This window comes from Elephantulus edwardii, unplaced genomic scaffold (genome assembly GCF_000299155.1).
Source record: "Elephantulus edwardii isolate Elephantulus edwardi_28Jun2011 unplaced genomic scaffold, EleEdw1.0 scaffold00045, whole genome shotgun sequence".
Classification (NCBI taxonomy): domain Eukaryota; kingdom Metazoa; phylum Chordata; class Mammalia; order Macroscelidea; family Macroscelididae; genus Elephantulus; species Elephantulus edwardii.
Genome location: NW_006399795.1, coordinates 3,158,115 through 3,185,522, shown reverse-complemented (window position 1 = coordinate 3,185,522; position 27,408 = coordinate 3,158,115). Strand labels below are relative to the sequence as shown.

The 27,408-nt window shown below is 36.5% G+C and overlaps 1 protein-coding gene across 2 annotated transcripts in view; it reads left to right on the top strand.

The window, feature by feature from the left end:
* Positions 1-27,408, top strand: part of KIF1B (kinesin family member 1B) — a 201,412-nt gene that overhangs the window by 87,261 nt on the left and 86,743 nt on the right. For both annotated transcript variants that reach the window (XM_006885766.1, XM_006885767.1), the window contains 11 exons: positions 514-591; positions 1,858-1,923; positions 7,238-7,313; positions 8,060-8,138; positions 8,861-9,003; positions 12,901-13,034; positions 21,001-21,080; positions 22,410-22,485; positions 24,728-24,807; positions 25,466-25,572; positions 27,164-27,247. In XM_006885766.1, the coding sequence (XP_006885828.1) occupies positions 514-591; positions 1,858-1,923; positions 7,238-7,313; positions 8,060-8,138; positions 8,861-9,003; positions 12,901-13,034; positions 21,001-21,080; positions 22,410-22,485; positions 24,728-24,807; positions 25,466-25,572; positions 27,164-27,247 (1,003 nt within the window). The remainder of the gene's footprint in view (positions 1-513; positions 592-1,857; positions 1,924-7,237; positions 7,314-8,059; positions 8,139-8,860; positions 9,004-12,900; positions 13,035-21,000; positions 21,081-22,409; positions 22,486-24,727; positions 24,808-25,465; positions 25,573-27,163; positions 27,248-27,408) is intronic.

Below are 27,408 nucleotides of genomic sequence, written 5' to 3'. Positions count from 1 at the left end.
TCCTCCCTAGTCATTGTCCAACTCTCTGATGCATAACAAGCGATTGCAAATACCATGGCCTGTATCAGGCGCACCTTAGTCTCCAGAGAGACACTGTTGCTCTTGAGTATTTTGGAGAGGTCCCTAACCGCAGACAGAAGTTCAAATATTCTAGTAACTTTGTGGGACAAAGAGCTGGAAGTCAGCTTGCATAAATACTGTAGCCAGAAAACCTCCATGGGACAGTTCTTTTTTGTGTCATGGGTTCACTATGATTAGAACAATGACTTGACCCCGTACAGCAACAATATAACATAAAATATATCATGTTTTATCTTAAATTTACTTCTTCTGAACCAAGATACTTTCTGCATTTTAAACTGACTATTGTATATCAGTCTTTGTTATATATATACATTTATAGCTTTTATACATCCTCTTAAAATCTAAATAGTTTCATTTTCTGCCTTTAAATGTTCTCGGCTTCTACTTTACTAATTTTGTAATTGTCGCAATGTTACTGTTCTTTCCTAGGTCAGTAAAATCAGCTTGGTGGACTTAGCAGGAAGTGAGCGGGCTGATTCAACTGGTGCCAAAGGAACTCGATTAAAGGTATTAATTTTATCAAATAAGTGACCTCGTCAATAAATGTTCATTAACAAGGGCAGGAAACTATAACCTATGGGCCATAGCTGTCCCACTGTCTGTTTTGTAAAAAAAAAAATGCCCTTAAGACACAGTTACACCCATTGCTTTATGATGTAGCAACCTATAATACTTACTATCTGCCCTTTATGAACAAATTTTGCTGGTTTCCTGTCTTTAACATTGGTGAAAAACTAAGTTTTATGATGGAATAGTTAGTGAGGACTTGATGGGCAAGATGAGAATTAAGTTTTGAGGAAGAGGCAGAATTTGACTAGTTGGAAGTTAGAGACAGTAATGAGAAAATGGTCCAAAAGATCTAAAGGTGAAATACAGGCATGAATGTTTCTAGAGATACTGTTCAAGAAGAACAGAAACTGGATGTTGCTGAGTTGTAAGAAAAAGTTTCAGCTGTAAATTCTGAAGCACCAGCATGATGAAGATATTTTAAGTACGTGATCCTAGCATGTCATCAAGGGAAAATGGATTAGTAGATGGATTTCTTAGACACATGACATAATTAACAGGTAATACTGGCATATGGCTACTTGTCAGTCATGGTATGGCATATGTCAGTCTAGAAACTAAGGTGCACCTGATCCCAGTTATACACAAAGCATCAGAGAGTTGGTCAGTGACTAAGGATGACAGAAGAAGGAAGAATCATTGCCTTCAAGTTCTGGTGCTGGAGAAGAATCAGGAGTGTACCATAGAGGCTAGGATTTTGAAGCTCTGTCTCACATACTTTGGGCATGTGGCCAGGAGAGACCAGTTCTTAGAGAATGACCTCATGCTCTGGAGGATGGAGGGACAGTGCAAAAGAGGAAGACCCTGCATTAAATGGATTGATACAGCAACTGGGACAGTGAGGATTGGTGTGTCAGAATTAGTGAGACTGGTTTAGGACAGAGCAGGCTTCAGAGCTGCTGTATATAGAGTCGCTGTGAGTCACAGGTGACTTGATGGCACATAACAACAACAACATAGCTACTTGTATTTTATATTTTATATATAACATATTCAAGCTTGGAAGTAGGTGTGGCATCTGCTCCCAAAATAGTTTGCCTCTGGAAACTACAAATCTGGAAGAACAGTGAAAGTTATGCAAGTGTTCAGGTCTTTCATTCATAAGGTTGTTATGAGTTGTCTACAACTCGACAGCACTTAACAACAACAACATATATTAGAACTAGAATTTCCCCATAATGCTTTCACTTTTGCTTTTATTTTTAGGAAGGAGCAAATATTAATAAGTCTCTTACAACTTTGGGCAAAGTCATTTCAGCATTGGCAGAGGTGGTAAGTATTATGGTACCTTAGAGAAATTTATCAGGTCATCAAATGTACTTGTTGATAATGTAGGTTTATTTATAAAGGCTGTTCATTTCAGCTCTTTTAAGTAATGTTGCCTTTCTCCTTTTAGGCCTTCTCAGATAAGATATTAGATATAACACACTTTGACTTTGTACTGAGAGTAAAAGATTAAAGAAAATGAAGGTCTGTCTGGTTCTGGAGAGTGAAAAGACCTGAGCTTTCACTATTTCATACCTTGTTTTATTGAGCTTTGCTTTATTGATCTTTAAAGATACTGAATGGTTTTCAAATTGAAGATTTGTGGCAGCCCTGAATCAAGCAAGTATGTATGTGGGTGCCGTATTTCCAATAGCATTGTGTCTCTCAGTCATATCTTGGTTATTCTCAGAGTATTTCGGACTTTCTCATAATGCTGTCACACACTTAATAGGCTACAGCTCAACAAGTAACTCATGCCATTGAGTCAGTTTCACCTTGTTGTGACCCTCCACTGAGCTTGTTTGTAACAGAAGGAGATTGCCTATCTGTGTCTGCCAGAGCGAGGGCAGATTCAGACCACCAGAAACACTTTACCGTTCAGTTAACAAAGCAATTAACTACCATACTATCAAAGCTGCCTAATAGACTACAAGTCAAGTTAAACCATTGTCATCAAGTCAGAACCAACTCATGGCTGACCTTCCATTGGGGTTCCAGGCAGTAAATCTCATGAGAGGACACTGTCCATGTTTCTCCTGTGGAGAATTAGTGAATTCAGTTTGCCAGTGAGGCAACACCTTTGGGTAAGCAACACAACTGCGTTCTAATTAGGCCACAGTACAATTCAGTATGACCATAACTCTTCCATGCATGGGAAGTCTGAAATGCATTTAACTCACTTTTTTTAAATAGTTACTGTTTGTAGTGGTCTAGAACTGAACCTGCAGTGCTTCCAAGATACGCCTGTATATTTTTCCCCAAGCCTTTTTACATAACTCTCCCCAAAACCAAGTATATTTATTATTTAGGGTTCTCTCAGGAGTTCTGGATGCCTAGTGGTAAGAAATTGTACAGCAATCCCAAAGCTGTGCAGTTCAAATCCAGCAGCTGCTCCACAGGAGAAGGATGGGCAGTCTTCTCCAGTGTGATTTACTGCCTCTGAAAACCCACTGGAGGGTCTGCTATGAGTTGGTTCCAACTTAGCAACAAAGAACCAACAACAAGAAGTGACACAAAGAGGCACTCACTGAAAAGTGCCTGGCAGTCCCACCAAGAGAAAACTTAGAAGACAGGACTAGTGATCTACTTCTGAAAGGTCACAGCCTTGTGAAAATCTTACAGAGCAGTTGTATCCTCCAAACATGGTGTCCTCTAAGCCAGCATGGCAACTGCAGTATTTATTGCATATTCTTTCCATGCAACTGTCTTGTATAAGTAGGATGCAGTGCTTTTAGAGGGTTTTGGGCAGTTTGACTTTGGTGAATGCTGTTCATTTGGATGTACAAACTAAATAATTGTTTAGAGTATTCTGTTCTTCTGTTCCTTAACAGTGTATCTGTAAAGTGGAACAACGTTTTAGTAAAGAGCTTCATTATTTTTGTTAGAAAATGAATGTTAGTGATTGTGTGCTCAGATTTAATTTAGGACCTCATCTGAGTCCCTGGAAAATGAACATGCTTTCTTATCTCTCAGAAATCATATTCAACTGTGATTTAAATTTAAACAAAATATTTTCTCTTTGGAGGTTTATTACAACTGTACTCTTGTTCTCTCCTTTAAATGCTTTCATCTGCAGGATAACTGCACCAGCAAGGTATGATGTGTGGATTAGTAGAAGTCAGCTAGCTGTAGTTAATTAAGTTTTAAATTTTCAGCATCATAAATGGGAATGGAACCTTCAAGATAAAACATTTTGCTTTGTTTTCTGATCCTGGAATTAAGATTAAGAGTGACCATGATTTGATTAAGAATGACCATGAGTCGTGAGACATTACACCAGTGTTAACTTAAGGAACCTCATGGGCTCTGGAGAAGGAATGCCCAGTAGAAGAACAAGCGAACAATTTGAGGAACTTTTACATTGTGTTATCTTTTGATGTTTCCCATGCTCTGTTCTAGATCTTAAAGATCTTAGAGAAGTTCCCTAAAAGAATTAAGGGTAACATTGTAGGACATAGCTGCTGCTTAAAATTATTACAGAGTATTTGTTAATTTCTTTATATTATCTTTAAGTGTTTTCTACCATACAAAGACTTGAATAGTTGAAATTATTTTAAAAAGTCTCTTGTTTGTTTAATCTTTGTTTACACATAGATAAACTGAAATCTGTAAAGTCAAGTTACAACTCTAGCTCCATCTAGGAAACATACTGCTTCCTTTTCTATACAAATAGCATCACTTTTTAATCTTCTGTGTGCTTTTTTAGACAGATACCCTAAATTTGTTCATACTCATAAATAATAGTAAACATAGAATATTAACAGGTTGTTCTAAGTCTCAGTAAAATAGAGGTTAAAGGCATTATTTGTACTAAAATATTTAATCATATTTCCAAATACAGAGTTTGCCTATTTTGTCTACTTCCACAAAAATTAACCTACTAGAAAGTAATGCTTTTATTTTTTTTTTAGTTGTTAATTGGAGAAAGCCGCTATAGATTCAGATATATGCATAAATATTCTTCAGATATTCTTTGAATAAGAACCTTCATGCAGAATGTTAAAACTTAATGACCATTCTGATCTGTCCTGCACATTTGTTGGATTAACATCCATTTCAACCATAGCAAAAGTGTATGAATTATTTATTTCCCATATTGCTCTGATCCATAACAATTTGCCAATGATTTTTTCATAGTTGGTTTTATAAAATTCAGTTTATTACTTTGCGTTTATGTCATATCTCTAATGAGAAAGAAATTATTTATAATAGCATGCATTGGTATATTAATTTCTTTGAATTAAGAAGTAGTGCTATTTCCACTGGGGAGAGAAACTGAATTGCTGTGTCATTCACACTATAAATGGTATTTTTTTAATTTAGAGAGATTAATAATCTAAATAAATATTTTTAGGTAATCATTGGGGTTTTTCTGTTAAAAATACTGTAGGAGTATGAAAACAAGTGAGGCTGATTCCATAGGCAAGCAGATAGAATAGAAATAGATGTTATTCTGGAGTATTTTAAAATAGAAAATAGTAAAGCTCTGTTTATGTTCCTTCACTTGGTTATTCCTTCGTCATTTAGTCTAATTGATAGAAATGAAAACAGAACATGTTGGCAGACCTACATTGCTTATTTTTATAGAACTGTTTGTGGTCAACCACATACTCATTCTTTGAGCATTTTCAGTACTAAGAAAGGGCAAACTGAGATTCCAGACCTCAAGAATTTTACAGTAGAGTCAAAGTTAGTCCCACTAAGATAATGAATGCCTCAGAGACTTAATTCTTTCTATGTAATTTCAAACCAGAATCTGTTACTGAAAATGATGTTGTACTTGTTGGTACCTCTGAGTGTATGGAGGGATCTGTGACAGAAAGAGGAATTTTTTTTTATGAAAGATAAATGTAAAATGCCATTTGCTCATTTCTTCTCCTCTTCAATAAGCCAGAAATTCTCTCTCTCTCATTGCCGTGGAGTTGGAACTGATACATAGGAAACCCTCCGTCGGGTTTTTTTACAGGCTATAAATCTCAAAGGAGGAGATTGCCCATCTTTCTCCCAAAGCTGGTGAATTCAAACCTCCTGCCTTTGGGTTGGCAGTGCAGCTCCTTGCCCATTGGATCACTAGAGCTGTCTAAAAACTGGATAAATTATGTATTGAAACAGATGAGGGAGAGAATAATTTAACAGCGATATATGATAGGGTATTATGGTTATCACAAGAGTCCAGAATTAAGGGTGCATAGTGGAGTGTACCTGGGGCGGTAGGAGGGGTGCAGGGGGGATTGTATACCAAAGAAAGAATTTTTCTTTTACTTTTTCAAAGAGAGGAGCAAACTGGGGCGGGGAGGGGGGAGGGCTGGGTAGGGAGAAAAGTGCAACAATGAATGAATGGAAATCCAAAATATCTGTAAATGTTCATTAAAATTATTGAAATAAAATTTAAAAAAAACCCAACAGTGATCAGCTACTTAAAAAAAAAAAAAAGAAGAAGAAGAAGGTATACCTGTATTTTCCCAAAAAGTAGATCATCTTTAAGCTGAGGGTCTGTTTATTACTGAGCCCTAATTTTCCCTTGGTGGTTGCCATTTTCTCTCTCTTATGGAAATGCACCCTCCAGAGCATTTGGCAGAGCCTCAGCGCCTGCACTGCCAGGGCAGGGATGGGGACTGCGTTCCTCATGTGCAGGCATCACCACTGTTATGACACAACGGTCAGCCCACAGGTTTTTTCAGTAACTTACCTGCAAAGCTTTTGCGTTCTTTCATCTTGAGAATATTATTGCAGTGCACACCTTGCAGTGGTACTTTTTGCTAGATTCTGTGGTACAGAGGAGGATAGTGAGAGAACAGTACAAACAGACTCATGCTATATACAGAAAGTTCATCTTACTGTTTTTCCAAGGTCTCCACATTAACAAATCACATCACTTAGATTTTTCACTTCCCCTACTTCTGAAGTTTGTGTTTATTTGGGTATAATTTATTTTCAAAGAAACCAGATGCATTGTTGAACAAGAATTATTAGATATGCAGCAGTCCACTTAATGATATGGAGGTTCAGGTACTTGCTTCTACATACCGAATGTGAAATGGACATGGGGTATTTGTCCCTCTTGAGGATGGGGAGGCCTCTTCTAGAAAGTACTTAGAAGTGCAATGTTGGTTTTGCTTTAAAACACGAATAGCTATAAAAGACACTCTGTTAAAAGGATAATATTGTACTTACTGACAGAACTCTCCTGAATTTGGTCTTTTTATTCTGACTGTGTTAGAAAATGGCCTTATCTGTGGAAATGTTTAAGAGTAACAAGAGAGAGGTGCTGTCTGCACCCTGTATCTTATTTCAGTTATGTTCCAGGGATAAATGAAAGCTAATTGGTAAGATGTTGATTATGGTTGAAGCTGTATGGAGTTGCTTATAGCTCAGGAGGCTACTCTCTCAAATTTACATATGTTACAAATTTTCAAAATAAAATGTTACAAATTACTCTTATTCCATGAGCTTTATTGTGAATAATTGAAACTGAATGTTAAACTGTACATTGACAGACTTGACTGTAATTTGATTTATTTGGAAATTTTAGACTTGTTTACTTTTCATGTGGAATCTCTTTCCTCAAAAAACGCTAAGGCCATTTCTTTATCTTTCATAGAGTAAAAAGAAGAAAAAAACGGATTTTATTCCATACCGGGATTCTGTACTCACTTGGCTCCTTCGGGAGAATCTAGGTAAGTTACTTTGACCTAATCACTGCCAAAAATTTACTTTACACTTATCTTTTAAAATGTGTTTACCAGTTCTCTTTTGTGGTTAATAGTTTATATATGTCTTCATTTAGAAAAGGTTAATCTCTAGATCTTTCTGTTAAGTGTTTTATTTCTTGTTTTCATTTTTATTCTTGATTTAAACAAGTTGGACTAATATACCTTTATATCTGATTTTGTCTTAATATCTTCTCTGCTTGAAGGTGTGAGTTGTGGGATGGTTGTACTCCTATTCCTAGTCCTCCACTCCTATTCCTCCCTCTTTGAAAACCCTGTGCTCCTTTGAGGTGCACATAGTTGGGTTCCTTTCCTCCTCCTCATCGACAGTTTTGGTCTTTAAGCTCACTGTCCTTCATTGACTGTTCCTTTAGCCTCTTACTTTTTCATGAGGAGGAGGAAGGGTGTTCATCTGTCGCTAAAGGAACAGACTGAGAATGGACTCTAGGGCTTATTAGCATCAGCAGTGACTTCCTTAGAGCAGTGTGATGGACTGGCAGTGCTGAAATCTTGATTGTGGTGGATTCAAGAGGGAGGAAAATTGGACATAGTAAATCTAGACATCAAAATTTGAGTAGAAGAGTGTCTAAATACATTCTTGTTGACTTTTACTAAATCTAAGATTGAAGGCTATACTGTCGGCTTTGACACATTGATTAAGAGTCCAGTGTCTAAAATGAGTGATTTGAGATAGCTGTGATCTGTGTTTTCAGGTGGCAATTCTCGGACTGCCATGGTTGCTGCTCTGAGCCCAGCAGATATCAACTACGATGAAACCTTGAGCACGCTGAGGTACTCTTAACGTGCTCTTAATAGCCATAGCGAGCACAGTGCTGCCATAGGCCATGTTGTTAGCTGTGATTTTTTTTTTTATACTGTATGGGTAGTTGTTTATATAGATAAATGGTTGTTCCCTTTCGTAATATGGAAAATATGAGAAAGAAAATATTTCCACCATAATAGAATTTGTTTTTATGATCTTCAGCTTCACAGCGGGAAAGGCAGAAACTTTTCAAACATAGAAAATAAGTTTGAATTGCTCAAGTCAGATTTTGGATAATTAGGTAATAAAATCTAGTTGCCTATCCTAGTCATGTCTATAAATTGTATTCCCTGCTTATAAATATTTGTCATTATAGAAATGCTCAAGTAGTAAAAAGTAATTCCGTTATGAATACATGTAGCATTAAAAAAATTACTGGCAAGAATGTTCCTTAATGAAATGATTTTATATATGAATTATTTTAATCTAAAACTTTACACTCTTCTCTTGTGAAAGGCTGTTTTGATATAATGAGGTTGAATGATCTTGAGCAAAACACTTAAATTCATCTGGGCTTTTCCCCTCTCATTCGTTGTAAGGTAGTTTACCTTCATAACAAATAAAATATTTTCAAGTCTCAGAAAGCCCGCAAATACTCAAGATGGTTGATTTAGATTTAATGGTCTATTACTTAGGAGGAGCAGAGCATGTGAGGAACAACAAAAAGGAATTTTCTTTTTTTTCTGTCTAGATACGCTGATCGTGCAAAACAAATTAAATGTAATGCTGTTATCAATGAGGACCCCAATGCCAAACTGGTTCGTGAATTAAAGGAGGAGGTGACGCGGCTGAAGGACCTTCTTCGTGCTCAGGGGCTAGGAGATATTATTGATAGTAAGTGGATTAAGCATCAACAGAAGATATAATCCTTTCCTTTTCAGAGTTCTTATATTTAAAAGAAACTTAAGAACTTTAAGGCTCCAGTGAAGCAAGATGATAGTGAAAGATTTTTTTCTTTTTTAAAAAAGAAAAGTACACTGAAAATGTTCATTCATATCTGTCAGGCTACTAATTGAACTTAAAACAAGAATCTATAATTACTTGGAATTTTACTAGGATTCTATTTTTGATCACTAATGATGTTTATTTAGGATTAAACTTACTGAGAAATTGATCATTTCAGAAAAATACTACTTGAAATTTTTATTTTGTGTCATGGCTTTCTCTGGATTAATGTAGTAGTAGTACAACATAAAAGAGGCCTACCATTTCATTTTACTTTCAAGTAAGAGTCCTCTTTATTAGCCATCTCCCTCACAAAATTATTGAATGCCTGCTTTTCTATAACCATATATAGATGGGAGAAGCCTGGTTCCTAACAAGTTCAAGAATTAGGCTTGCAGGGAATGCTGTTTTACAACATTGCCCTAAAATGGCAAATTTTTTTTAACCTCAGTGATCAGCCTATATAATGTCTAATACAGAGGAACGACTTCCTAAATGAGTAAACAGATTATTCATATAGACTAGAATATGGTAGAATTTGAGATTATATAATAAAGCCTATTTTTAAGAAAATTTATGTATAAAATTAAGACTTGTGTTCTTAGAACTCGTAAGATTTTGAGACCTCTTCTCGGTGAGTTCCTAAGTTTATGTAATTATAGTCTGTAAAAATGGTAATATATTCCAAGTTGAAGTTTTCATTTTTCCAAATGCCAAATACTGCTCTGTGCCCTGTCTGTGTCACTGCTAAACCTGAACTTTGACCCTTCTTATATTTTTCCCTTCTGCTTCCCTTCAGTTGATCCATTGATCGATGATTACTCTGGAAGTGGAGGCAAATGTGTGTATTTCATGTATTGGTTTATTTCCAGTACTCTGACTTGCTAATCTGCCTCTGCTGGATCAGCTTTAAAATGAGCTTTGCATGCCAGCATTCTAACAGGGAAATCCCAGACAGAGCATCCTGTAGAGTTAAAACTTAGGCCTTTTTTTGCCCTTTTCTATTTAGCAAAGCACTCTCTGCTAAATTTTGGCTCATGCCTTGAATAAAGCCCAGAAACTTAAGAATTTCTTGCTTTCTCTCCTCTCCAATTTTCCTCTGGTATGATTAAACTAAATGCAGTCATTGATGATAATATTGATGGTGATGATGATAGCAGCTTTACTGAACATTTGCAGTCTACTAGACTTGTTTCAACACACCTTAATCATCTCATTTAATCCTTTTCAGTGACCCTGAAAAAGTTGTTCTTTTGTAATTATACCAGTGAGGACACTGTGGCCTAGACTGATTACTTCACATTCCATGATTTCTACATGGTTGGGTTAGAAAATTTAGCTAAAAACATTAATTCCTTATTACACCCTAAAACCTTTTTAAAAAAAAAAATTTTTTTTATTTCCTTCAGAGACTGATTCTTTTCTGTTAACGTTGTAGATGTATATAACTAAGTTATATGTTAGTTGTAATATGTAATTAAAAGCAGCCACTCTACATCTACCAAGATGATGTGGCCCTTTACATATTGGGTTAGTACTCACTTGTGCTTATGCTGCTGTCTTGTGTTCTTCCATATGTTGGGCCTCAGCTTACTTAGACATTTTTTCTTCTTAATAAATTGCAAATGGATTTTTAAAAAAGTTTTCTAGAGGTGTGCTTGAAATTCGGTACCTTTTATAAAGGATCATACATTATTAAGTCTTTTCCCCTGTATCATTAAATTTGTGAGAAAATAATTTTTTGCCTTTTTAAAATAACTTCTTAGATTATTATGAGAGCATTATTACCTAAGAGGGAATTAAGATACTGATTTTATATATGTGTGTGTGTGTGTGTGAAGTTTTAGATTTTGTTTGTTTTCATAGTAAGGCATATAATATGGTTTGGCAGGTAATGAAGAAATACACAAGGAAGCCAAACATAGGCCTGGGTGCTATTGATGAGGATCAGTCCCAGTGGCAGTTTAATAGCCAAAAACAGAAGTGGCTCTTGTACTGGAACAGCTCTGTCTGAGATTTCCAAAGCAGAACGATACTGGTGTGGAAAAGATGTCATCTTATTCTTGCTTTTGTGCTCAAGGTGTTGCCGCTATCAGCTTGTTGCCTAAATTTTCTGAGCAGCTGTGATAATCCCCCCTCAAAAAAAATGCATGATGAAGTTTCAATTCTGTATCTGTCAAGAAAACAGCCCTGACTAGTTTTGAATACCCATGCGAACTACTACTCTCTTTAGGATTTGCATGTGTCCATTGGACCGTCTAAATGCCATCTGTCCTATTCTGTCCTACCTGACTGCCATCACCTGGTGGCTAATTTTTTTGCTCCAGACCCTGACCCCTTTTAAAAACATGCCTCTTTGCTTGTTTTCCTGTGTTCTGTATTTGCAGATGGTGGTTTTCAAACTGTCTTGAAGCAACCACTGATTTTAAGGGGTTTCTAAAACTCTCTTTGATTAAATAATAGAGATGAACAGACACAAAGATTATTTGTACTGCTCATATTCCATCCTAGAAGGAATTTTTAGTTTTGATAGAAATAATACTTAGTTTTGATAAGAATTTTAAGCAATATCAGTTTTCCTCAAATTTAAAAACGAGCTGATTTCAAAATAGGAATGCATCAATATTTAATAGGTTTCCTCTGGTCCTCATTTAAAAAGGATGACCAGTGAAAGAAAGTACGTTACGTGGAGCAAGTTAATGAAATTTTTTTTTGTTTGTGGTTATTTTTACCAAAAGTAAATTTAAAAGTGAAACTTAGATATTTATTAGATACTTTACTATATGTAATTATATCCCTAAAACTTTCATTTTGTCAAAAGAGTCAAGTTTGCTAATGACTCTTGGACATACTGTTGCAACTTACTTAAATTACTAAATAGAAAAAAAATTACTAAATAGCCATGAATTTTGCTTGTTTTCATAGATGAAACTATACCAAAATTCATTAATTTGCCTATAATTTTTTTCTATTTAAGTAACTAGTTGGCCCTGACTTAATATAAAAGTTCTGTCGTTTCTGCAGATACCTCTCCGTTTTATTGAGGATATATTTAAAACTTCTTTGCCAGGTGTGATTTGACTATACAAAGGACACTATATTCACTTTTACTGAAGACATGTTCATAACATTCTTCACATTTGAAATGTTTCTATATGATACTGAGTGTTCAAAATTTTGTTTAACTTTAATATTTTCTTGGAAATTTTTCCTGAATATAATGAAAAGCTCTGTACCTGACTGTTAAAGATTAGTCTTAATTTAAAAAAAATGATCATGTATTCCCCGCCCCCCGACCTGGCCCCCTGCCATTACAGACAATTGAAATGTATGACTAGTAGCAATCTAAAAACTATGTACACTTGGAGTGGTAGAAGGATTGTAGTGTGGTCACTTAGAGTCTCTAGGCAGTATCCTTGTAGGCTCCAGCTACACAATCATTAACATCATGTCAGACAGCATGTTAACCTAAATTGGAGTTGTTTTGGTTTCTAAATTCAAGAGTGGTTCTTTTAGGATACCGATATTAAATAAAGACATGTTTTAGAACTGCCATCTTGAACAGTGACACCTCGTCTTTGTATTATAACGTGTCTTTGTCTTGGCGCTTTATTGCTATTCTTTCTTACACTGGTGTTCCTTCCTGTCTTTTTTTCCTTTCTCTGCTCCTTTCCCTCTTCCTTTTCTGCTTTTCTTTCTATCTCCCAGATCTGAAAGATTTTCAGAACAATAAACATAGGTACTTGCTAGCCTCTGAGAATCAACGCCCTGGCAATTTTTCCACAGCATCCATTGGGTCTCTTACTTCATCTCCATCTTCCTGCTCACTCAATAGTCAGGTGGGCTTAACATCTGTGACCAGTATTCAGGAGAGGATCATGTCTACACCTGGAGGAGAAGAAGCCATTGAGCGGCTAAAGGTAAGCAAGCAATCCTATTGAATATAAGGTCTTCTTGTATCGTCAGAAGGCAAAACTAGGGCTGAAAACTCCCCTAGATTTGACTCAGCCTGTGGAAGAGCTTTCAAACTCCTTAAGTTTTCCTGAAAATGGAATTTACTATTGTAAAATAGTGAATTTCTTCTCATGAGAGTGCTTGATGTCTGATGTGCCCAGGCAGAGACGAGGGAGATGAATGGACAGCTTATAGGCTAGCCTTGCAAATAGTTGAGGAGTAGATAAGCTCATAATTCTAGGATCCTTTAGTTGGGAATTAAATAATTAGTTGGAAACATTTCATTTAATTTGAGTTTGGAATTTGGTACAGGGCTATTTTAATTTTATTAAAAGATACAATTAAAAGAAAGCCTAAACATTTTATTTGTTTTAGGTTCGTTCAGATACATTTGAAATTGTATTTCTGGAAGTTCGTAGGAAGCCTGGGGACCCTGTGATTCTTGCATTGTCTTTCTGCTGACTCAGATGGGGTCACTGGGCCATCACGCTCTGCTCTGAGAGGGCCATGCATAGCTGGCTTCACGGTTGGAGGTTTTCCCCAGCCTGTGGCTGGTTCTCTTGGGTACTATTTTGTCTCCTCTCCATGAATATGAAATTTATTTTCTCTCAACACCGAAGAGGGCAGACAGTTCTTACCTACAGTACAGAGAAGCTACCATGTCATCAGGTGACTATGATCCAATCAGCTGCTTTAAAACAAATACTTTTCCTACTTGGCACCCACCCAGATAGCTGATCCTTATCTTTGATTTTTGTGTCCAAGAGTGCTGGGGAAGGGGAAGCAAGGGACAGAGACACTTTTCAGAGGGCTGGGAAGTTGCAGCCACACTGCCAGCAAAGTAGTCCTCTTCACTCCGCATTCTCCACGCATGGACAGGGGAGAGCAGTGACCCACTTTGACAGATTAGTGATTGGAAAGGCACGCTGAATCTTTTCACTACAAAAAATGAATTAAGCTTGTAATTGAAGATGTTAGATGCTTTCATGTGGGTGTTCACATGAAGCTGAAAAGGATTTTATGTGAGAAATAGACTTATGCTTTTTCTTTCCTGTTTCTTTCCTTCCCTCAGTCTGACTTTTCCCTTGGCATTTTGTTAAAGTCCAAATGATAACGGTTTGGAAACCAAAATGATTCATTTGCTTCCTCTTCCAGACAGTGTTAGTGGGAATTGGCTGAAGTTCTTAGTGGGCATAAGAAGGAAGGTAAGGAGGGAGGGAGGGGGAGAGAAAGTGTGCGAGTATGTGCACGGTGATCAAATACAACAGAGTCAGTGTAGGGAAATTGACTGTAGGAGAAGAAAGGGGTACTGGTGGAGAGAAGTGTGTTAAATGTTTGCCTCCTAACTGAAGCATTAGGTGTTCAAATCCACCAGCCACTCAAAGAGTGAAAGATGGCACCTCCCCTCATAAAGATTTATAGTCTCAAACTCCATAGAGTTGGAATCACCCTGGGGGCCCACTGCCTTCATGCTTTAGGTAGAAGGAAAAGTGAAGTCTTCCCCTTACTACCTGACATGAAATGTTCTTTCTGTTTGGGGATTTTTAATCTTATATTATTAAAGAGGTTGGTTGGTTGGGTTTTTTTTTTTCTTTTTACTATTTAAATAAAATTACACCTGTCTTTGATATACAATTTGGTGTAAAATAGAAAATTCTTGCTAACTTCCAGAGGAAACCCACTAAAAAGATAGAAGACAAAGCCATTAGCCAGATTCTCTTAAGAATTAGGTCACCCAGTGTCTTACAGATAGTTTCTAGAGAATAATACTCTATTCAGGAAGCCTTCTCCACTCCCTTTTTCTACTACCACTCTTCCCTTCTCAGGAAACTCCCTGTCTTAACGTTTTTTAGTAACCACTAATCAGAAAATAAATTCTTCTATTTGAGCTTTTCTTTAAGCAGCATAAACCTTCCCTTTCCCCCAGCTGCCTTCCAGAAACCACTTCTTCCTAGTTTTGTATGCCATCCTGAGTTCTCAATGCACTACGGTTGTTCACTGAAGCATAAATGCCTTAGTCCTGCTCTAATTTTGTGAATGGTAAAATTTCCATTTGGACAGAGCTCCTGCATTTTAATACTGCACGCAGCTAGCATCTTGCTCCCACAGTGCAAAGCCAAGGTTATCCAATAGAATATTTCTGATCTTTGGATGATTTAGTTGTTTTTTTCTAATAAAATTTTTATTTTATACTGCTTTACTTACAAAGTTTGTATACATTGTTTTTCACACCAGACCTTTCCCATTTCCTTTACCCACCTCTCCCTCTACTCATCAAATTGTGCAACCCTATGATTATTCCCCTGCATCCTCACCCCTTGCTCCTACCCTTCCCCCTTGGACCCTCATACACATTTTACTGGTTATCTGTTTCTATAATAATGGTCTTATACAGTGCTTGTTCTTATGGGACAGAGTTAGTTTACTCAGCCTAGTGCTCTAGAGTTCCTCTCAAGTTAGGTAGTGATTTTCAAAATCACTGAGCCTGCATGCTATGTAGTAGTATTCCATCTGTGACTGTACGATAATTTCTCAGTCCATTTGATTGTGGCTGCTATAAGCATTGGTGTATGGACGGTTTAGTTTTTCCGAGTGTAGGAGTTGCATTTCAGAGATCCCACTGCAGAAGAAAAATATTGTAAAAAGAAACAATAGAAGTTAATTAATTTTCTAGTCTTTTAGTTTTTCTCTTTATTTCTCTTTATGTTTACTTTGGGGAAAACCCTGAACTATTAGTAGGTAGATGACTTCTTTTCTCATAAGGGAATTCTACTGAATAGGCCATTTTCATATATAAGAGACCAAGTTAGACAGTCACAAATATTTTGAGCTCCCTACAAACCTCTGAGTTTTAGTCACCACTCAAACTGAGATGAAATGTATGTGCAATCCCTTAATTTGTGAATTCCTGTCCAATAATGTTTTAAATATGCAGCTATAGCCGCAGTTTGGTATCTTTGGCATCAGTCATCTGAGTGTATCTGCTTAGGCTCATACTCTGCCTTTTCACTCCATCCTTCACAGAAGCAGAGGAGCCCCAGTGTTGTGCCAGGCCCCATCAGAACTCACTCATCATGCATACTGTGTTCAGTACAGTAAAACCTCTGCTGATTATATAAGGAAGGTTCTGTGTGTAGTAAATCCCTAACCTTTTCAATATCGTATCACAGTGTGAACTTTTTTAAAAATGGAAATTATTCTTACTTACCCCCTAGATTTCACTACCTCTTTAACTGAATCATCAAGACAAGATTTAACTGTGCTTAACCATTTAGACACTTCACCAAAGAAGACATTCAGATGGCTAACAAGCACAAGAAGAAATGTTCAAAATCCTTAGCTCTAAGAGAGATGCAGAGATATCATCTCACACCAGTCAGAATAGCAAAATTTAACAGAACAGCAAGTAACAAATGCTGGCGAGGTTGTGGAGTAACTGGAACCCTTATTCACTGTTGGTGGGCGTGTAAAATGGTGCAACCACTGTAGAAGGTGGTATGACACTTTCTCAGAAATTGCAAATAGAGGTACTATTTGACCCAGCAATCCCACTACTGGGAATATACCCCCAAAGAGACCATAACTTCATATCCAAGCACAACCATGTTTATTGCAGCTTTGTTCACAATAACAAGGAGTTGGGAAAAGCCTAAGTGCCCATCAACAAATGAAATGGATAGAGAAGCTGTGGTATATTCACACAGTGGAATACTATGCTGCATTGAAAAACAAGGAACTCATGCAATATTATTCAAAATGGGTGACTCTCGAGGACATTATGCTGAGTGAAGTATCTCAGTCACAGAAGGACAAATACTGCATGGTGCCACTGTTCTAAAACAGGACTGACCTTGGGGTTAGGGGAAGACTGAGAAAGATGGGTTCAATAATGTATACTGCATTGAAACAGATGAGGGAGAAAACTGTTTAAAAGGGATGTGTGATTAGCTATTTTTGTCATGACAGGAGTCTAGAGTGAAGGCTACATGGTGGAGTGGACCTGGGGGAGGGTTTGTAAAACAATGAAAGAATTTTACTTTTCTAAGAGGGTAGTGTACTAGGGGGAAGGGTTGGGAAGGGAGTAAAGTGCAACGATAAATGAATGGAAATCCAAAGTCTCTGTAAATTTTTACTGTAATTAATAAATTTAAATTTAAAAAAGAAAAAAATAATGGAATTTAATAGCCAGAGATATATACATATAGCTAGAGATGCAGACAGATATGATGTGAGACCAGAGAGTGAATGATGACTCAGCCCAGAATAACTGGGACTTAAAAATGATTTCTTGATTTTAATTCTTTATTATTTTTTAAGAATCTCTTGTTTGTTTTTAAGTATAGATGCATGAGTCCTCATTCCGGTTTCCTCTTACTGGCCTTTCAGAGTGGGTTACTAGTGCTTCCTTTTTTACCCTTGAACTTCAGCATGTGATGCCTGCCTACATCTATTTTATTTCTAAGTCTGTTACTCTGGCTGTAAGAAATAGCTCTTCATATTTTCCTTATTAGTGAGCTGTTTACTTTCAAGGTGCCCTGGTGGAGGGAGGAGTAGTCCCTTCGGGAGTTGCTCTGCTAACCCAGAGGCAGCACCTCTCTGGAGGTTCAAATTCACCAATTAAACCATAGATGAAATATGAACAGTTTCCCCCATGCTGTGTAGATCTTCTGAGAGCCCCCTGGAAGGGCAGCTAGGAATTGGTTACACAAATGCCTGCACTGAGCTTTTGTTGTGACCCTCAGTTGTTAGTTGTTCTATAGCTTTCCCTTTCTTCAGAGGTTTCTTTAAATAGCTGTCTAGATTATGTAAAAAAATTGCCTCTTTAGCTTTAAGAAGAAGTAGAAGTCAGCTGCAGCGCCTCACTCATTTCACTCTCTTAACCCCAGAGTTTATATTTTGATTTACTGTCTGGGTCACAAGTACATTTAGAGAGGCCACATTAGAGTTGGTCTCACTGTGTTAAAAGGATTTCTCTAGTTTCTGGCTATAGCAACTTTGCTTTCTTAAAATGAGTTTCACAGATGCCCCAAAATAGGATAACTTTGATATGTCCAGATTAACCTCTGCTTTCAAATTATCTTTTTCCTAAAGATAAATAACCAGGGGGTGGGAAATAGAAATATATGTATATAAAATAAATAATGATTTTGTAGGTCCATTTTTACTCTGTAGATAAATGAAAGTTTTTGTGGCTCACACTGTAATCAATGTTAGGCTGGGGGGTCTGGCTTGGTCAGGTGCATTCTGTTGTCCTGTTCTTTTGTTCTCCGAGTGATCCCATTGAAACTGTGATGGATTCTCTCCAGTTGTTTTTAATGAGGCTTTAGCCATATAGGTTATACTGCCAGTTTGGTCTTATGCATACTTACTTTTTTATAGTAATATGCAGGAGCATTTAATCCTTCTCTGTTGCAGTTGTGAAATGACTTGTGGCATACTTTTTAGATGCACTTGGCACCAAGAGCACTTACTCTTTGGACCTTCTGGCTCCTTCCTCAGATTGTTTGCATTGTTCGGTTCTGCTCTTCAGTATGGCTGTGTGCTTTGGAGCAGCACACACTGCATACTAAGTGTTCTCTGTGAGGGCTGCTCTGTGTACAGATGCCAGTCACGGAGCTGCTTCAGCTCTTGGATGTGGCTGAGAACCAATGAGGACCAACTTGGGTGTTTTACCCACTCCCACTCCTGTTACAGACTATTTCCTCTTGCCTCTTTGAAAAAGGTGCCTTGTCTGTGGCCACCTCAGGCTTCTATTGACCTCACTCATGCCAGTGCCAGGTCCAACTTTTATCACATTTGCTCTTTGGACTTGCTGGTTTTTCTATTTTCCTTCGCCTTTTCTGTCTTGCTTTCATTTTTTTCCTAACTCTTGCTCTTGTAGCTTTTGCCTTTTATTCTAGGCTTTTAAAAATGTTCTCTTGCTTTTGATATGTTGTTTTTTGGTTTGTTTTTGTTTTTGCTGTGTACCTTCGAATTGAATCAGACTGGCACAGGAGGAGATTGCCCCTTCATCTCCAGCAGGGCATCTGGTGGATTTGAACCATGTGCCTTTGGGATTGCAGTGCACCTTCTTGCCACAAGGCTACCAGAGCTGCTTTATTACTATTATTGTGTGATAAACAAATATAGAATTGTTTTGAAAACCTGAAAATTCCAGAAAATCAAATGCCATACACTTTACACTTAATTATATTACATTATTCACATTTTTCTGTGTATATAATTATTTTGGAATCACAGAGGCTTTTAATAGTAGTAGCCTTTTCAATGAAACATACATAATAATATTAATACATAATAATATTTTCATTATAAGACTTTGTCTATAATCCCTCCTACTGCTACCATCACTGCTATTCTCGTCACTATCGTCAGTCACCATCATCAGATTTTTCTACTTTTGTCTCCAGTACTAACATTTTCTCCTACTTTTTCATTTGCTCATCTCCCTTATTGTGCTCACTCCCCTCTGTTCTCCTCACTTCCTCCTTGTCCTCCACTCATCTGTCTGGACATCATTTACCTCTGAGAAACCCATCATGGCCCACCTACCTCCCAGCAACCTGTGACTGTCTTGCTTCCAGCATGTAACACACTGTTCTTTTGCCGTTTCCTGCCATACTTATTCATAGTCCTCACCCAGACTCCACTGGCCACAAGACTTGTTTTGGAAAATGCTGTATACTTTCTCCTCCTAGTTCCTCCCATACCCAGGGGAGCTCCCACTCTTCCTCTGTCTTTGCTCACATATGACCTTGCCTTTGACACCAATCCTGAGAGCCCCATTTGTGACAGTTCATCCGTTTCCCCGTCTATCTGCATTCTCTCTCCCCATCTTTGATATTTTTATTCCGAAGTCATTATCATTGTCTGACATGCTGTTGTTGTTTGCTGTTAAGTGCCATTGAGTCACCTGCAATTCATAATGACCCTAGTTACAACATTCTGAATCTTGCCCTATCCTTAGTCAGTCTCTCTGACTCTGATATACCTACCCCCCATTACCAAGTCAGTTCATCTCATCTGGGGTCTTTGTCTCCTGTGCTGTCCCTCCACCCTTCCAAGCATGATGTCCTTCTCCATTGACTGGTCTCTCCTGGCCATGTGCCCAAAGTATATGAGATGGAGCTTCAAAATCTTAGCCTCCAAGGAGAAACCTGTTTTTACCTTCTCCAAGACAGATTTGTTTTGTTCTCTTGGCATCTTACATGCTACATACTTGAATTACTAGTTGGAATGGATTTTTTTGGCTCTTTACTATAATGGAAGCTTTATTATAAAGGCAAGGATTTTGTTCGCTAACACATCTTTAGTTTCCTAGAGTAAGGTTTGGGATTTAATGGAGACAGATAAATTATCAGATGGAATTGATCAGCAATTACTTCTTTCTATCCTGAGTGCAGAGAAACTTTTCATTCCTATATTTCATTCATATAATATGCACTCAGTATGTGATTAGTAATTTGCCATTTGAGTGGCTACCTTCCTTTGGATGAGATTTAATACTAAATTTTTCTCTTATTAGTGTTGAACTGTATTCAGGAGGATGTGGTGTTAATGGTGAAATCAAAGTGATGGTTGCTTTGGGAGATTATATTCTATTTATAGAAATGTTAGGAAAAGTACCTTTCATATATTAACCTTCCCTCTTCATTCATACACACAGACTGACACATGTACACACAGTATTAAAATATTTTTATAAGGATTTTAAAGGATTTATATATACCAATCTTAGTCTGGAACTGATTTAATCTCTGGCCTAGATACTATGATTCTTTCTTTACGTATTAAAAAAGAAAGAAAAACTTGATCACATTACACCTTTGTCATATATTTACAGAACAAAATGTTTCTCGTTGCCCTTTATAGGCATGATCTATTAAATTATAACACTCTTCGCCACCCTAACTGTGGACTTCCCTCTCCTAGGAATCAGAGAAGATCATAGCTGAGCTGAATGAGACCTGGGAAGAGAAACTGCGTAAAACAGAGGCCATCAGAATGGAAAGGTCAGAAGTTTAAAATCTGGGAATGTTTTCTTAATTTTATAGAGAATTTGAATTACTTTTATACTAAAAAAGAAATAGCAAAAATGAAAAATAGTGCCTTCTGCTCTCCCCATCTCTCAACCCAGCCCCCCCAAAAAGTTGACATTTGGCTAGTAGAATTTATGCTTTAAAGTGAATTCTACAAAGTTAAAAGTTCTCTATGGAATAGAGAGTAATAAAACAGTTACCATGGTACATATTGTGCTAGGGGTTTGTCTAAAAACTGAAAATCCTGAGAGTGAGAGTTTACATCTGCAAAAGACTACTTTGATAATGGCCTAAATCCAAAAGGCTGTTCTGATTATTGGCCCTCAGAGTCATCTTTTCCAGAAACTCTTTGAAGTGATAAAGTAGTTTAGACTGTACACTTCTTTCAGTTCTCTGCACTGAAGGTTAGCATCACCCTAGAGAATACTTTTCTAAAAGTATTTAGAGTTTCTGGTGGGCTAGGGGAGGGAGAAGAAAGGAGGAGGAGAAAAATGTGTGACAATGAATAAATAAAAGAAAAAAATTTAAGCATTTTAGTATTTTTAAAAGGAATAAATCTACCTATAAAAATGTCAGTTCTTCCTTCTCCTTTTTGAGAAATGAGACAGATTTACGTTCTTAGCTATTAATACAGTAAATATATCTATTTTCTTGTTTTATAAAAGCAATTTTGTATTCTAACAGTTTTAAGCTAGAATTTTGGAAACATAATGATAATGGCTTTGGGAACATTTGAGAAAGTCATATATTTATAGACCTTTCTCCATGAACCAAAGTTACTTTCTGATCACTTTCTTAGATTCAGAAGAAACTATTTTTTTAGTTAAATGCTTTCAGGAGTCTTCTCTAATATTAATAGACAAATTATTCATTAATTGTTATTTACTACCAAAATCAAATGAGAAAGAATTCTTATTTGGGTAAAATATAAGCATTGCTCAATTAATTTCAACTGTAATATATCACAAAAAAAGTGCTCTTTGACAATGCAGTAAGTGGATTAATTCACATTTATATTACTAAGTTAAGGTTGTTTTCTTTTGCGTGCTTTCTTTTCAATTCCTACTAGATGGACTTATGAAATGGGGTTATTTGTGTGCTGATGGGTGCTGGGTGATACAAAATGTTCAATGCTAGACTGCTATCCAAAAGTTAGTGGTTTGGACCCCTACTAGGGTGTCTTTTAAGTAAAGCCTGGTGAGCTTAAAAAATCGCAGCCTTAAATCCTATTGAGCCCATTTCTCTCTGCACACACTGGAATCCACTGATGGATTCATTATTTCCCCCCCCACACACCCCCAGGGAGGCCCTGTTAGCTGAGATGGGAGTTGCCATTCGAGAAGATGGAGGAACCCTGGGGGTCTTCTCACCTAAAAAGGTAGGAAATGGTGTTGTGAGACTCTATTGTCTTGGTCACAATGGCACTTTATGTCTTTGTTCCCCTACTTTTCCTTGTTCTTAATCTTGAGGTTTGGCTTAATTTCTAATTTCATTTCACTATATAACCTGGCAGCCTGTTTCTAAAGTATCTCATATTTAATCTTTAAAAAAATAAAAATCTGAGGCAATAAATCAGTTACCTTTGGACTGTGTGTAGTATGTTTCATGATCTTCGTTGTTGCTTTGCCTTAAATTTTCTTTCTAAACTAGCCCACTTTGCTTCAGTATCCACTACTCTTTCTGTGTAGATTTTCCCACAGAGGCCATCAACCCAGTTTAATAACTCTATGGAAGTAATTTCAGCTGTTCAGGTTTGTGCAGAAAAAGAATTTGTTAGTTTGTGTTAGTGTTATAGACAGTGTACACAGTAAAGCAATTCCTCATCTCGTCCTTCTAGCCTCCTGCTCCTTTCTCAGTGTTTCCTTTTAATGATTCCAGTAGAACCCTTCCTACTTAGCCTTAATTGTAATGTAGGAATTACCTATTAGTTGATTAGAATAGTTAAGTATTTTATATTTAAATTGCTAGCTAATTACTGTTACACATTGATAACTATTGCCAAATGATTATTTTGTGGGTATATTCTATGATAATACAATAGACACAACTCATAACTGATTCTTTAGTCAGATAATCTCAAATTAGCTATTAGCAGTTTAACTCTCTTTGTGACTAGGGTCTATTGATGACCTCTTAAGGTTAGCATAGAAAGGATACAGAATTTTGAAGTGGTACTTTTGTTTGATATGATTTAGAATATTCCTGTGGTTTTTGTTAGGTTAGATTTCTTTTTAGTTTTTTCTGTCTAGGTCACATAAATTTTTTACAAATTCTGGTATGCTGCTTTCAGCAAAAAAGGTATCTTTTAGATACATAAAAATGGGACAGTATTTTCATATGTCAGGATGTTAATATTTATATTAACAAAAGTCAGTGTGTTTTGGCAGTTTAATAGTTTGTCCTGCATTGAAGCATATTTACTTCCTATGATAATAGAGTTTTAGTAGTTAGAAATTTGTTTACATTTATGTTGTATCTTTGCATGTATCAAAAAGTATTTTTTATATCTTTGAGTACTAAGAACTGGGAAAAATATTTTATAGCAACTTGTGAGAACATTATGATGCCTGTCTAAACACTTGCACAGGAATGTTGATTGCTCACAAGTTAAAAATTCAGCTGCTAACTAAAAGGTTGGTAGTTTGAATCCATCAGCCATTCCTCAAGCAAAAGATGTGGTACTCTGCTTCCATAAAGAGAAACCCCTATGGGGCACTTCTCCTCTGTCCTGTAGGGCTGTATGAATCGGAATTGAGTTGACAGCAATGAGTAAACACTTGAACATAAACAGAATAACACACTAAACACATGTGTTTGCTAAACCTCATCTTACTGGTTTTTTTTACTCATCTGGCCTTAACTTTCTGAACTTCCTCAGGAAAGGAGACAGTTCTTCACTGACCACGCCTAAACTTGGCTTTAGAACCTATTTTTGAGATTCTTTTTTACCAGTGGCATGATAGATTTTTAAAGAACACTACCCACAGAGTACTTTAACTTTCTCAAACCAGCAGAGCTCTTAAACTGTAGGTATTGACACTAGTTCAGAAGATGTAGAGGTTTTTCTAATTTTCTTTTAAATCATGTTTTACAGTCTTTTTCTTAACTCCCTCATCTGACTCTTCTTTCATTTTTCCACATTTGCTGGCATTATCTTGAGTAGATTTTGACCCCAAGACCATGTGACTTATTTATGGATTCCAGTGGGGTATTTTCACCAAAGAAGGTTGGTTTTCAAAAGATTTTAGAAATATTAAGAGTTAGATAAAGAAGGTTTTTAGGAGGCATTTCTATTATTAGATATCAGTAATTTAAATTTATTCATTAGGCTAAAGACTGGTAAACTTAAAGATAATAACTGGGATCCTGACTTTTCTTTCTCTTTGTCTCTTTTGAGAATTGGATCTTATTCACTATCCCAGTACTCATAGTTTTTTTAGCTAGAACTCATTCGTTCTTTCTCTTTGTTGTGGGAATGCAAGTAGGAATAATGCAAAAGTCCCTATTCTGGATACGGTGAGGGATCAAAGATGCCATCAGCCTTCTGTAGGTCTCTAGTTGATGTCATAGCCTTATGGTGCTGCCTTGCTTCAAGCTGATCATCTGTTAACCTTTTACAGACTCCACATCTTGTTAACCTCAATGAAGACCCACTAATGTCTGAATGCCTACTTTATTACATCAAAGATGGAATTACGAGGTATATTTGTTTCTTTGATTAATCAAATCACATAGTGTTTTCTTTTAGGTGATTGACTAAAGGAAAGTTGTTTGTTGAAAAATTTGTTGTATAGGAATTTGCTGGAAGTAGTGCTGAACTATCTTCTCCTCCCTTCCCACATTATGTATTTATTGTTGTTGTTGTTGATTGCCATTGAGTCAAGCATAACTCATAGTGACCCAATGAACAAAAGATCTGAAGCCTTTCTGTAACTACCATCGTTTCTCAAAGTTCATAGAATTTCCAGAGGCATGTTGTTTAGGAAGTGGATGACACTTCTGCTTCCATACTTTATGTATTTAGCCAGTCAAAACTAATTTACATGTTTTTTTTCTTAAGACTTTTTAAAAAAAGGTATCCTTCCAATATATTTTACGAACTTTTTAGGGGCATAGTTTACTCATATGATTTTTTATAATTGTGTGTAAGTTAAATTGGTGTATCTCTGCTCTTTTCTTATTGTGATGTAGGGAGGTTAGTCATATATGAAAAATAAAATTTGCAGTTGAAAGCTCCTGATACACAAAGGCAATATGTTTCTTGTATCTAAAGAGTACTCTTTGGGACAAAGAGGTTCATTGTTCGTAGTGTTTTTTGTGTCTCAATTTCCCTGGGAAATGCTTTCTGTTGTGTTCAGGGTTGGCCAAGCAGATGCTGAGCGGCGCCAGGACATAGTGCTGAGTGGGGCTCACATTAAAGAAGAGCATTGTATCTTCAGGAGCGAGAGGAACAACTGTGGTGAAGGTGAGCATTCCTGGCTTGAGCTTCTCCAGCATCCTTTTCATTGTATGTTGTGAGAAATCCCCAAGATTTGATATTACCTGAACCTTTTAAGAACTTTCTTGTATAGTCAAATTCTGAAAATGGAGAAGTGTAGGCTGCTTATAAATGCAGAGACACACATAGCTACTTTACATGAAAAAGGCCTCTACAAAAGGAGCCCCTTTTGTTGTTACATAGAATCGAGCAGGACATAGGCAATTAGGTTTGGTCTTGAATGTTAATTACCTACTAGAAAAGTAAAAGGAAAAAATACCATAGACAGTGGAGCTTTGCAAGGCCTCTGCTTTTATCCCAGAAGAATCTCTTTTTATGTTATTTAAAAGGGAAGAAAGAGTCTATCTTGAATTATCCCCCAGTTTGTTAACAAACTAATAATTTAGTGGTCTGGGGGTTGCTTTTTTTCCTATAAATTTACATCTTCCTAAATTTTTTTTTAAAAAACTGTTAGGGTTTTTTTTTACATCTAGAAGCATTTATTTTATGCAAAAAACTTAAATATGATTATGTGTACACAAAAAGTGCACGTTACCTATGCTAAACAATGTCAAGAAATAGAATTGATGCGATGGTGTCTCCTAAAAGAAACAGAAACTGAGCCAGACCGCAGACCAAAGCAAAACACTTATTTCCAAAAAGCACAATGAGAATGAGCAATCCTAACACCTCCGATCTTCCTTACAAAGCTGCCAAAGACCAGCTATTTTTAAAAAATTGACTTTTTTCCTTTACATCAGTAATAAAAATCTGGTGACAAACATTATAAAACCAAATCCTGGGTGGTCTATAACTCCTTTAAAATTCCAAATATTCTAACATAATCACAGGAGTAAAAACCATTTTAAAGTCATATGCTTTATAAAACAAACAACAATATGTACATTTATTGCAAATTATATTAAACTAAAATGGACAGGAAAATTAAAAAAGTTTACTACTCGTAAATCAATAATAATCTTAATTATTTTCTCACTCTGATAAAAATCAGAAAGCAACATTTATAAAATTGCCACCACATCACTTTTCATAGCAGGGAACCGAAGTCTGTACATCTCATTTTTGCAGAAAAGTAGGCAGGCAGAAAGAATGATACATAAAAGTTTCCAAAAGGAAAAACAAAGAAATACTTAATCTCTGATCTCTTCTATTCTTAAAAATTAATTCAGTAGACTTTTATTTTTTTTACTTGTGAAACATGGGAATTCCTGGCTCTAAAATTGATGGATTAAAAAAAAATGTTAGTTTTAATCAATTTTTGGCTTATTACCAGTATGTCATACTTGAGATTTTTGACAGTTTTTCAGTTTTCTTGATTGAAATGTCTTCACATTTTTTAAAAAAAGAAATGTCTTCACATTCATGGACACTGACATTTTCTGAAATTGTTGAGATGTTAATTCCAATTTAGTTAATTGTTGCCATGTCAGCCACAACCCCAAATAGTTTCTTATATTGGACTGAAACTGTCTGTTATCTGAAAATTCTATCTAGATGCTTCAGCTACTGTATTATCCCTGGGGTTTGTGATCCTAACATTAATTTGTGTTCTTTTTAGTTATTGTCACTCTAGAGCCCTGTGAACGCTCAGAAACCTATGTAAATGGCAAGAGGGTGGCTCAGCCTGTCCAGCTGCGCTCAGGTGAGACTGGGAGAGTGTGAAGTCTATGACAATGCATACCTGGCTAGTGTGAACAACGTAAACTTGACTCTTCATTTAAAGAATGAAATATGAAGATGCATCCATCCTCTTTTAGAGCTCCAAAAGCTTCCTTTTTGCATCAAAAAAAGTAAGGTTATTAA